This window comes from Phascolarctos cinereus, unplaced genomic scaffold, assembly GCF_003287225.1.
Source record: "Phascolarctos cinereus isolate Bilbo 61053 unplaced genomic scaffold, phaCin_HiC Scaffold_1;HRSCAF=81, whole genome shotgun sequence".
Lineage (NCBI taxonomy): Eukaryota > Metazoa > Chordata > Mammalia > Diprotodontia > Phascolarctidae > Phascolarctos > Phascolarctos cinereus.
The window spans coordinates 42,359,169-42,371,934 of record NW_027555514.1 but is presented as its reverse complement, the minus strand read 5'-3'; the positions used below and the strand labels follow the sequence as shown (position 1 = coordinate 42,371,934).

At 42.1% G+C, this 12,766-nt stretch overlaps 1 protein-coding gene across 2 annotated transcripts in view; it reads left to right on the top strand.

The window, feature by feature from the left end:
• Positions 1-12,766, top strand: part of LARS2 (leucyl-tRNA synthetase 2, mitochondrial) — a 165,498-nt gene that overhangs the window by 85,336 nt on the left and 67,396 nt on the right. For both annotated transcript variants that reach the window (XM_020987333.2, XM_078151655.1), the window contains one exon: positions 11,420-11,527. In XM_020987333.2, the coding sequence (XP_020842992.1) occupies positions 11,420-11,527 (108 nt within the window). The remainder of the gene's footprint in view (positions 1-11,419; positions 11,528-12,766) is intronic.

Below are 12,766 nucleotides of genomic sequence, written 5' to 3'. Positions count from 1 at the left end.
GTGAGCTATCTAAAAATTATCCTATTTTGATGTAGAAAGTATTTTTTTGAAGAAAAAAAATCATGAGGTAACTTGTTGGGGTAGAGAGAGCCCTGGCCTTAAGAGTTGGGAAGACCCAAGTTCAAATCCCACCTCAGACACTAGTTTGTGTAACTGAGCAAGGGACTTCATCTCTTGCAGTCTCAGTTTCTTCACCTGTAAAATGGAGAAAACAATAGCACCTGAATCACAGGGTTGTCCTGAGGATCCAAGGAAGCGCTCTGCAGCCACATGACAAGGTTAGCTGTTATTATCTTACTGAAAGTCTTGCCAGAGTTTTTGCCTGAAGAGAGGAAAGAGTTTAGCCACTGCCCAGTGGCTGGAGATATGCAGGACCAGCCTCAAGGGTCCCCAGTTCCAGGACTTCAGCTGCTACTGTTCTGTTCACTCGGTGATCACATCATTCTATGTACTCTGGTTCCAGTTCTTTCCTATGTAAAAGTAGAGTTTAAAGTAGATCAGTGTAGAAGTTCCTTCCTGCTCTGATGTTCTCTAGCCCCTACCTAGCCAGGCTCTTGAGCTCTCTGGCCCTCAGTCTCTTCATCTATAGAAAGCTGTCTCTATAGGCAGTAAACATTTATTAAGCGCCTGCTATGTGCCAGGCACTGTGCTGAGCACTGAAGATACACAAAGAAGCAAAAGACAGTCCCTTCCCTCAAGGAACTTGCAATCTAATGGAGACAGCAAGCAAAGAAATATGTTCGAACAAGCTATGTGCAGGGTAAATAGGAAATAATTAAGAGAAGGAAGGCATTAGAATTAAGAAAGGTTGGGGAAAGCTCCTGTAAAAGTAAAATATGGACTTTTCATGGGACTTAAAGGAAGCCAGGGAGGTCAGGAGGGTGAGATGAGAAGGGAGAGTGTTCCAGGCATGAGGAACAGGCAGAGAAAATGCCCAGGACCAAGAGATGGAGTGTTTTGTTCGTGGAACAGCCAGAAGACCAGTGTCGTTGCATCAAAGGGTACATGGAGGGTGTAGGATATAAGACTGGAAAGGTGGGAGGGAGCTAGGCCATGGAGGACTCTAAATGGCAAACAGAGCCTTTTGTATGTGATCCTGGAGGTGGGTGGGAGTCAGTGGAGTTTATTGAGTGGAGGAGTGACAGAGTCAGACCTGCACTTTAGGAGAATCATGTTGGTGGCATAATGGAGGATGGACTTGAATAAGAGATCCTGCAGGCAGACCCCTCCCCCCCCGGAGGCATGAGGTGATGAGGGTCTGCACTGTCAGAAAGGAGAAGGAGACAATTGGAGCAATGCGGCAGAGGCGAAATTGACAGGCCTTGGCAACAGCTTAGAGATGGAGCTTCCCTGTCCTATGGGGATAGGGAAGAGATAGCGAGGAATCCAGGATGACTCTTAGGTTGTGAGCCCGAGAGACTGGGAATAGGGAAGGGGGTTGAGTGGTTGGGCATAAGGTAACAAGTTTCATTTTGGACATGCTGAGTAAAGCAGTCATAGATGTGAAACTGAAATCAGCAAGGAGATTAGGACAAGATAGGTAGATTTAAGAATGCATCATCATAGGATCATCAAGTGAAGTAGTGTGGAGGGAGAAGAGAAGAGGGTGCTGGACAGAACCCTGAGGGACACCTATGGTTAGAGGATATGATCTGGAGGAGGATCCAGCAAAGGACACAGAGAAGGAGCTGTCAGAGATGTAGGAGGAGAACCAGGAGAGGAGGAGTCCGGAAAGCCTAGAGAAGAGAGTTATCAACAGTGTCAAAGGCTACAGAGAGGTCAAAGAAAATGAAGATTGGGAAAAGGCTCTTTGTTGGATTTGGCAACTAAGAGACCATTGGTATCTGGAGAGGGCTGTTTCAGTGGAATGGCAGGGTTGGAAGCCAGATTGTAAGAGGCTAAGAAGGGAATGAGAAGACAAAGGAACCCATTGTAGACAGCCTTTTTGAATTGAGCTACAAAGGGCAGAAGAGGTATAAGATGATAGTTCATGAATTTGGAAGGATCCAGTGATGGTTTGGTTTTTTTTTTTACAAAATTTATTTTTTTTAGTTTTTAACATTCACTTCCATAAGATTTTGAATTCTACATCTTCTCCCCCTCTCCCTCCTCCCACCTCTCCAAGATGGCATGTAATCTGATATAGGATCTACATATACATTCCTATTAAACATATTTTCACATTAGTCATGTTGTAAAGAAGAATTAGAACCAATAGGAGGAACTATGAGAAAGAAGAAACAAAACAAAAAGAGAACAAATAGTCTGCTTCTATCTGCATTCAGACTCCATGGTTCTTTTTCTGGATGTGGCTAGTGTTTTCCATCATGAGTCTTTTTGAGTTGTCTTAGATCATTGCATTGCTGAGAAGAGCTAAGTCTATTGAAAGTGGGGTTGTTACTGGGTGCAGTGTTCTGGGTCTGCTCACTTCACTTAGCATCAGTTCATATAAGTCTTTCCAGGTTGTTCTGAAGTCTGCCTGCTCATCATTGGTTATAGCACAATAATATTCCATTACATTCATATACCACAACTTGTTAACCAGTTCGCCAGTTGATGGGTATCCCCTCAATTTCCAATTCTTGGCCACCACAAAAAGAGCTGCTATAAATATTTTTGTGCATATGGGTCCTTTTCCCATTTTTATGATCTTTTGGGATACAGACCAAGAAGTGATATTGATGGATCAAAGGGTATGCACAGTTTTATAGCCCTTTGGGCATAGTTCCAAACTGCCCTCCAGAATGGTTGGATCAGTTCACAACTCCACCTTTATCATTTTCCTGTTTTGTCGTATTAGCCAACCTCATAGGTGTGATGTGATACCTCAGAGTTGTTTTGATTTTCATTTCTGTAATCAATAGTGATTTAGAGCATTTTTTCATATGACTATAGATAGCTTTAATTTCTTCATCTGAAAACTGCCTGTTCATACCCTTTGACCATTTCTCAATTTGGGAATGACTTGTATTCTGATGAATTTGACTCAGTTCTTTATATATTTTAGAAATGAGGCCTTTATCAAAGGTGCTGGTTGTAAAAATTGTTTCCTATCTTTCTGCTTCGCTTTTAATCTTTATTGCATTGGCTTTGTTTGTGCAAAACCTTTTAAATTTAATGTAATCAAAATTATCCATTTTCATTTCATAATGTTGTCTATCTCTTGTTTGGTCATAAATTCTTCCATTGTCCATAAATCTGACAAGTAAACTATTCCTTGCTCTCCTAGTTTGCTTATAGTATCAGCCTTTATATCTAAATCTTGTATCCATTTTGGTTTTATTTTGGTGTGTGGTGTGAGACGTTGGTCTAGGCCTAGTTTCTGCCATACTATTTTCCGGTTTTCCCAGCAATTTTTGCTTAATAGTGAGTTCTTATCCCAGAAGCTGGAGTCTTTGGGCTGATCAAACAGTAGATTGCTGTAATCAGCTATTGACTACTGTGTCTTGTGTACCTAACCTATTCCATGATCCACCACTCTATTTCTTAGCCAGTACCAAGTAGTTTTGATGATTGCTGCTTTATAATATAGTTTTAGATCTAGTATGGCTAGCCCAGATAGGCATTTCTTTTCATTAATTCCCTTTTCATTAATTTCCTTGATATTCTGGACCTTTTGTTCTTCTAGATGAATTTTGTTATTATTTTTTCTACCTCTATAAAATAATTTTTTGGTTATTTGATTGGTATGGCACCGAATAAGTAAATTAATTTAGGTAGAATTATTATTTTTATTATATTAGCTTGGCTTACCCATGAGCAACTGATATTTTTCCAATTATTTAGATTTGACTTTGTACAAAAAGTGTTTTGTAATTGTGTTCATATAGTTCCTGGGTTTGTCTTGGCAGTTAGACTGCCAAATATTTTATGTCTATGGTAACTTTAAATAGAATTTCTCTTTCTATCTCTTGCTGCTGGGCTTTGTTGATAATATATAAAAATGTCAATGATTTATGTGGGTTTATTTTATATCCTACAACTTTGCTAAAGTTGTTTATTATTTCAAGTAGTTTTTTGCTTGATTCTCTAGGATTCTCTATGTATATATACCATCATATCATCTACAAAGAGTGATAGCTTTGTTTCTTCTTTGCCTATTCTAATGCCTTCTGTTTCTTTTTCTTCTCTTATTGCTAAAGCTGACAGTGGTGATAATGGACATTCTTGTTTCACACCGTTCTTCATGTTATTGGAAATGCTTCTAGCTTATCCCCTTTACATATAATACTTGCTGATGGTTTTAGATAGATGTTCCTTATCATTTTAAGGAAGACTCCATTTGTTCCTATGCTCTCTAGTACTTTTAATAGAAATGGATGTTGGGGATTAACTTTGTTAAGGAATAAGGTCACCTGATCATGTGATACATGTGAAGGAGGAAAGGACAGCAAAAGGCATCTGAGTGATAGGAGCTGAGGAAGAGAGGACAAGAGGAGCTCACAGCCAATGACCTCAATTTTTTCTGTAAAATAGAAGACCAGGTTCTCAGCTGAGAGAGTTGGGGAGGGGAGCCATGGGAGGCTTGAGAGGAGGGAGGAGAATCTTTGGAAGAACCAGGGAGTGTAGGATGGCGAGTTGATAAGGGAAGTAGAATGAGAGTCACTGAATGGTCCCTATTAATGAACCTTTTATCCTATTGTTACCTATATTTCCCCAGGCCAACATTTCCCTACACTCTTTCTTCCTTCCTAAATATAAATGGTGAGCACAATAAGATAGCTGTGTGCTATAGAAAGCCTGGCATCTCTCGATGAATCATTAATATTAATCATTTATAATTATGATATTCTCCCCATTTTCCCATGCGTATTTCCTGTTGACATGGAAATAAGACAGAGTGTTTGGAGACTAGAGCCAGTGGAAAATAACCCCATTAATAAAACATCTGCAAGTTTTATGTTTAAGTGATCTAATGAATTGGAAACTAATACAGGGCCATCACTCACTTGTCTTTAAAGAGCAGGCCCTGAGTATCACCCGCAGGACTAGCTGCCTTCTGCCCAAGGCTGTGTTTTGGTTTGACTAATTTTGTGGAACGGTAATGATGTTTTTAAGGTAAATGTGTCAAAAATTCTCAAGCAAAAATGGAATTCTATTTCCATCGTACTTCTCCTTCCCTACAACTCTCTTTGCCTTTTAAAAAAGTTTGAGAATGAAAATTACATGTTCAGAAATTCTTGCGACTCCTCTAGCCTCCATGTTGTTCATTAGGCAGAATTTTGTCGTGTGCAACACAGCCCAGTGGAAAGAGTCTGATTATTTGGAATCCAGAAGACCTGAATTCAAATACTGCCTCTGGCAGTATCTTTGTGACCTTGGACAAGTCAACAATTTTCTCATCTGTAAAATAAGGATGGCTTCTGAAAGCCCTTCTGTACCCAGACCTATGATCCTTGGATCCTGTCCCATCCTCAGTAAATGTTGCTGTTGCTGCCTGTCCTGTGGTGAGTAAGCTAGGACAATGTAGGACACTCCCTGTCACAGAATGACCTCCTTGCTCAAGCTGTTGACCCTTTGAGAATATGATACTCAGATCTCAGAAATCTAGCAAGGCTACTTCCCTCTTACACTGCCATTGCTGTGGGTTCAAAGGTCTCCCGGGCTCCTCCAAGACCCCCAGGCCTTCCAAGGCCCCCCAGGCTCCTCCAAAATCCCACAGAGTCCTCCAGGGTCCCTCAGGCTCTTCCAAGTCCCCCCAGGCTCCTCCAAAGCCCCACAGAGTCCTCCAGGGTCCCCCAGGCTCCTCCAAGACCCCCCAGGGCTTCCAAGGCCCCCCAGGCTCCTCCAAGACCCCCCAGGGCTTCAAGGCCCCAGGCTCCTAAGACCCCCAGGGCTTCCAAGGCCCCCCAGGCTCCTCCAAAGTCCCACAGAATCCTCCAGGGTCCCCCAGGCTCTTCCAAGGCCCCCCAGGCTCCTCCAAAGCCCCACAGAGTCCTCCAGGGTCCCCCAGGCTCCTCCAAGACCCCCCAGGGCTTCCAAGGCCCCCCAGGCTCCTCCAAAGCCCCACAGAGTCCTCCAGGGTCCCCCTGGGCTCCTCTAAGGCCCCCCAGGCTCCTCCAGGGTCCCCTGTCTCTTTTTGTATATTAAAAACACCAGATCTTGAGTCTGTGTGATTTAGCCCCGACGAGGGACCTGAGAGCTCCTCTTCTCTGCCCCCCTCATTACAGACAAGGAAACCGAGGCCCAGAGAAATGATGACAGGGCTCCCTAAACCTTGCTGTGGGCCTCAGCACCTCCAGGGCACTGCCTGCAGCAGCTTTTGTGGTGGCTGGACCTTTGGAGGATCCTAACTTCAGAGTTAGAAAGGATCTTAAAAGGAATCTATTCCAACCACCTCGCTTTTACACTTGATGAGGAAACTGAGGCCCGAGAAGTCAAGCAGCTTGTCCGACATACAACAGCTAGCGGGCGCCACAGGGGATAGAGTACTGGACCTGGAGTCAGGAAAACCTGAGTTCAAATCCTGTCTCAGACACTTAAGAACCTTGTCTGACTCAGTTTCCTCATCTAAAAAGTGTGTGTGTGGGGGTAATAACAGTATCCACCTTGCAGAGTTGTTGTGAGGGTTATTTACAAAACAAACTTTAAAGCCCTGCATAAATACTAGCCATTACTGGTTCTGTTGTTGTTACACAGGCAGTAAGTAGCAGAAGCAGGTTTGAATCCAGGTCTTCTGACTCCAGATCCAGCCTTCCCACCATGGCCTCCTCCCCTCACTCCAATCCTTTTATTTTCAGAAGGGACGCCCATGGAAGCTTCAGCGCTACATCAGCTGGCTTCAGTACAGAACCTGACATGGCTGAGGCCTTTCTTAGACGATAATTAACTATTATGATAATAGTCCCCTGCGATGTCCTTGGTAGAAGGAGCTGTCAGCCAAGGACCCTGCCCCTCCAGCAGGCTGCATGTCAGTGTCCACGAGATGTGACCCTAGACAGCCTTTACTCCCCCATGACCTTGCTATCCCCTATACCTGACATCTTACTTTTTTTAAAAGTACCAACTCTTCCAGGAGGCAGGGTGGGTGTCACCTTCCCCATTTTACAGGTGAGACCTAGGAGTCACCAGGACTCTAGCCCAGGCCTTTCTGATGCCAAATTCATGGCTCATTTCTCCTTGGGCATGCATTTCAAGGGGCTTAAGTTACCTACGATACCTAGAGGACTTTGCCCTACAGAGAGTGAGAACACTGTACTAAAGCTGAGTCTTGTAGTGAGACTGATGTCTTTTAGTTTCCATAGTGCTAGGTAATGTTGGGTCTGCAAAAAGGAGGGAGAAGTGAGAGAGAGCCCAGAATCTCTAGTTCTTTTTATCTATAAATGATACATCTCCTCCCAAGAGAACATCATCTGGGCTGTAACAGAATAGGGTTATTTAAAAATTTCTCGTCCCAGAGTTAGGAGATCTTGGTCACTAACAGATTTCACCTCACTGGACCTCAGTGTCCTTGTCTGTAAAAATAAGAGTGTTGGCCGTGGCTCTCTCTGAATGCTCTGGCAGCTCTGAGATTCTCAGATTGTCCCTTGATAAGTGTCCCTCAAGGTAAGTGTGGGCTGGGGAAGTGGAGAGATGACATATTGAGAGAGATGAAAGAAGAGAATGAATGAAACTTTAAAAAAAATAAGTGCAGAAAGGGGCAGTTCTATTACTATCCTGTTCTGTTTAATGCGTCCTCGAAAATAAACTAGGTAACAGCAGTTCCCAGTTTCAGATGGTCCTCCTCTTGGTTTTTCTTCATTGAAAGGCTCGTTTCTCTTGATGTTTCTTCAGTTATCCAAGCTCTATCGACTCCATCATTCTGCCTTTCTCATAAAATTCTTCGGATGCTAAATGTTTTTCATGAGGAAGAGCTTTATGAAGATGTTCTGGGACTAGTCGTTCTCTTGCACCTAACCCTAAGACAAAATGTAATGAGTATCTCTAACCCACGTCAGGGCCGTCAGCATTATAAAAACCGTCTGTTGAGCAGTTTCCCTTCTTAAAAAAAAAATCCCACCCTCTTTCTGGAGTTCCTCATTAGCTGACTTAGTGGTTTTCCTTGATTTGGAATTTGAATGGCCTGCTAAACTTTAAATCTCAAGAGAGTCCTCATTCAATTCTATGTGCTCCTCAGTCTCTTTGGTATTTCTAGTAACCTTGGTCTCCAGATAAGAGGACCCTCAGATCACTTTATTGAACGTGACTCTTCAGAAGCTGTCTGGGTGCTCTCATCCAGATGTGGGCAGAGCACGGCCTTATTTGAGTTGGAACTAACCAAAAGTTGGAGCGGCTATCCTTTCTGAGTTTTAATACATAGAATAGAATCTTTCTTTTTTTTTTTTGGTCTGGACTCGAAATTTCCTTTCAGTAGGGAACTCCTAGTCTAGAAATTCCCTCCACTGATGGAGATTGGCAACTCATCTGTAATTTATCTACTTAAAGAGTTGCCTGTGGCGCTGAGAGAGGTTAAGTAACTTGCCCGGGGTCACACAGCTAGTGTATCCTGGAGTCAGAGCTTAAGTCTCGATCTTCCTCCCACTGCGGCCCACCTTTACCCACTTCACCATGCTATCTCATAGGATTTTTTGAGCTGGAAGGGACCTTATATATCATCTACTCCAACTTCTCATTTCACAGATAAAGAAACTGAATTCTGGAGTGGTAGGAACACTTGCCTAGGCACCCAATGAATGTTTGTTTCATTGAATTGGTATCATATAACATGAGCAAGTCAGCATTTACACTGTGTCTTAACTTTTCCTATTTTCATTTTCCTTCTTCAATTTGTGAATAGGCCTTTATTTTGTCTTTCAATGTTTGTGCAGCTCTTGGTTTTTCATTACAGTAGGATCTGAGTTCAAATCTGGCCTCAGACAGAAACTAGCTGTGTGACTCTGGGTGAGTCACTTAACCCCCATTGCCTTCCCCCCCAAAAAAATTTTGTGTCCCCAGTACTTACCATGGTGCCTGGTACACAGTAAGTGCCTAATAAATGCTTATTGGTGATACAGAGGTAAAAAGCATCCCCTGCTCCCAAAGAGCTCCCATGGAAAAATACCATGGAGGGTGCAACATGCAACAACTGTGAACCAACATAGAAAGACTGGAGAGAAGCCAAGGGAAGGCACGAGTGATAGACCGCCTCAATAGAGGCTGACATCTCTGAGCAGGATTCTTCACTTTTCCCCTGCATGGTCCGTGCTCTAGCTAACCCGTGCTGCTCACCCCTGCTCAGCTTGATCCTGTGCTTTCCTGCTTCTGTCTCTAGTCATTCTGTGTCCCTGCTTGGCATGTCTTTCTCCTTCATCTTTATATATAAAAAGTCTACCCCTTCTGAGAGGAAGCAGGATGTAGTGGGAAGAACATCAGGGATGGGGAAGGAACTCAGCATCATTTCCAGCTCTGGTATTTGTCACCTTTGACTTTCTCTGGGATTCACTTTCCTCATCTAGAACAACGTGAGAGTTGAAGTACATAATCTTTAAGGTCTCTCCCAGTTTTAAACAATAATAATAATTCTATGATTTATTCTTCAAGACCTAAATTAAGTCTTGATTCCCTCTGTTAGCTGTTTTCTTTGAAACACACAAACACACACACACACATTGAGACAGAGACAGAAGAGGCAGTTAGATGGCGCAGTGGATAGAGCACCGGCCCTGAAGTCAGGAGGACCTGAGTTCAAATGCGACCTCAGACACTTGATACTTACTAGCTAGCTGTGTGACCCTGGGCAAGTCACTTAACCCCATTGCCTAGCTGGGGGAAAAAATAAAAAAAGAAGAAGAAAAGAGACAGAGACAGAATATGCACTAAGATTAAGGAGGATTGGCAAGGTGGAACTTTAGCTAGGACTTGAAGGAATCCAGGAAATGGAGATGAAAAAAAAGAAAGTTCCAGGCATAGAAGATTATGTGTTACTCGATTTTGTATCCCCCCAGCAGAGTGCTGTACTCAAAGGAGATATTCAACTTGGACAGTACTCCCTGTACTATATTTGAATAAATTTCAGTATTTCTTCCTGGCCTTGACCTCCCCAGCTTCTGTTCAAGAAAAAACAATCTGGTTAGTTGAACTTTCTGGTTGTTCTGAACAAATAGTAATTTATATTAGCCTACAGAAATTTAGGGCCAGAAAGTGTTTCTCTATAGATTTCATACTGTGCAGATATCTAATATACTTTGTTATTGTAGAATGCCAATGGTTGTGAATTTAAAAGTTGTCATCACAGAACCAGGAGAACATTGCACACAGCAACAGCAGCATTGTACAGTGATCAGCTATGATAGACTTAGCTGTGCTCAGCAATGCAGTGATCCAAGACAACTTCAAAAGACTCATGATGGAAAATGCTATACATGTCCAAAGAGAGAGCTATGGAGCCTGAGTGCAGATCGAAGCATACTATTTTCAGTTTTTTTGTTCTTTGTTTCTCTTGTCTTTTCACTTTTGTTCTGATTCTTCTTTCACAACATGACTGATGTGGAAATATGTTTAACATGATTGTACGTGTGTAACCTGTATCAGATTGCTTGCTGTCTTGAGGAGTGGGGAGAGAAGGGAAGGAGAGAAAAAAATTTGGAACTCTAAATCTTACAAATATGAATGTTAAAAAACTATGTTAACATGTAATTGGAAAAAAATAAAATACTAAGAATCATTCTTTTAAAAAAAAGTTGTCATCACATTGCATTAAACAGTTTTCCCCCTTCTGTTATAGCTATCTTCTCGTAATAAAAAAAAAAAGTGCTGACATGCTCTAGTTTGTGTAAAATGGTTTAAAGAAAGCCCCTTTCAAGGAATTTATATTCTATAATATACCTCATCGATATGAATGAACACATTTCGAGCTACTCTTTATAGTAAATGCTTTAGGTAACATGAATGGGTCATTGGATCCATCTTCATTATTAAAATAGGTATATGCAAACATTTAGTTCAGTTTATGGTCTGGAGATCATAACAGCTTAGAAAATAAAATTAATGCATTCAAACACAGAACAGAAAAATAAAGTAAAACAGAAAAGTCAAACCTCGAAGATCTGAGTCAATTCTTTGAAATAAGTAAACTTAACTTTCCTATATTTAGTTTCCTGGCCCTGGGAAAGAATGCACTAGCTGCAGTCACCAGAGTCTAATTATCATCTTTTCTTAGCTAATTTTCTCTCTACCGTGAAAACTTTGCACTTTTAAAATAGTGAAGTCAATCAACTCAGTCTTTCAGAAGTCAGCTCTTAAGTAAGCTAGCACTGTTGTATTGGTTTCCAAACCACAGTCCATTCCTCCGCCTGGGCCCACATGCCTAGGGAAGAATGCAGTTCCACAGTTACTATTCAGTTCCCCCACTCCTTGTGTTTTGGCCAATACTTGAGTATTTCCTTGCGTGTTTAAATGTCATGCACTCTCAGTGTCTCCCATCTCCTTTCCGATTCCATAGGCAATGCGTGAAGCTTTGGCTGACCTTCCCGAGTGGTATGGAATAAAAGGAATGCAGGCCCATTGGATAGGAGACTGTGATGGATGCTATCTTGACTTCACTTTGAAGGTAAGTCCCTGTTAAACAGATTTGCTTGGAGTAACACAGTCTCCACAAAGGAATATTTTTTGAACTGGTTAAGTTAAGGGTGATTGTATAACTTCACGATTGAGATGGTTTTCAAATTAGAGTTGTTGTTACCTCCACCAAAGTCCTCTGTGGAGACCTCATCCATATATAGGAGCGACCTTGTGTTGTGGAAGGCCATGCCAGTGGCCCACAAGCGCCAGCAGATTCTATCATGCTGGAGAGGCTTTGAATACAGCCCCAGGAACACACCGTGTTTACTTTTTGAGGCCCAGCCCCACTAAATACAGAGAGACCCATTGTCTTTACACTAGCTACTAGGTGATGAGTTCTTTGGATGTAGCAAGCCATGAAACAAACAAACAACAAAAAAATCCAGAGGGTACCACAGTCTTCTTCAATCCTTTCAGTGACCATGACGGAGTAGAAGAACAGGAGGCAGAGGATGTTAAAGAATCAGTTTTTAGACTAGCTATATAAGGATTAATTTAACTGTTGGCATTCTAAATATAAGATCCCTGTCTAAAGACTAATTAGTTAACCAGAGGAAATGAATCATATCACTCTTGGTGTTCTTGTTCTAAAGGAAACCAGAAGATATAAGGAAGTTGTCATTAAATAGAAGACGGGGGCAGCTAGGTGGCACAGTAGATAGAGCACCAGCCCTGGAGTCAGGAAGACCTGAGTTCCAATGCGGCCTCAGACACTTGACACTTACTAGTTGTGTGACCTTGGGCAAGTCACTTAACCCCAAGTGCCTCAAAAGAAAGAAAGAAAGAAAGAAAAAAAGAAAGACAGAAGGCTCACAAGTTTGCCCCAGAGACACAAATAAAGGAGTTGGTGAAGGTGTTTTCTTTCTTGTTCATGGCACATGATGAACATAACCAAAAAGATCAGTATGAAAATAATTGGAGTTTATAGTCCAACAGCTCTTGGAAAGGATGAGGACGTGCAGAGGTTTGTGAACTTGATGTGACTTTCTAAATTAAGTCGACATGGGCTTTAATGCTCAGTAATTACAGGGGAAAGGTGGGCATAGGTGAGGACTGCAAAAAATATGTCAGAAACTGCAGCTCAGCTCAAGAAACAAAAGAGACCAAAAGTGTACATACTGTCCATTAATACTGTGTTCAGGAAGAGAATTGGAAGGTGATGAATGTGGAAAGAATCGAGTAACATCAAGAAAAACGGAACTGACTTAGACAGGAAGTGAGTGGGTTA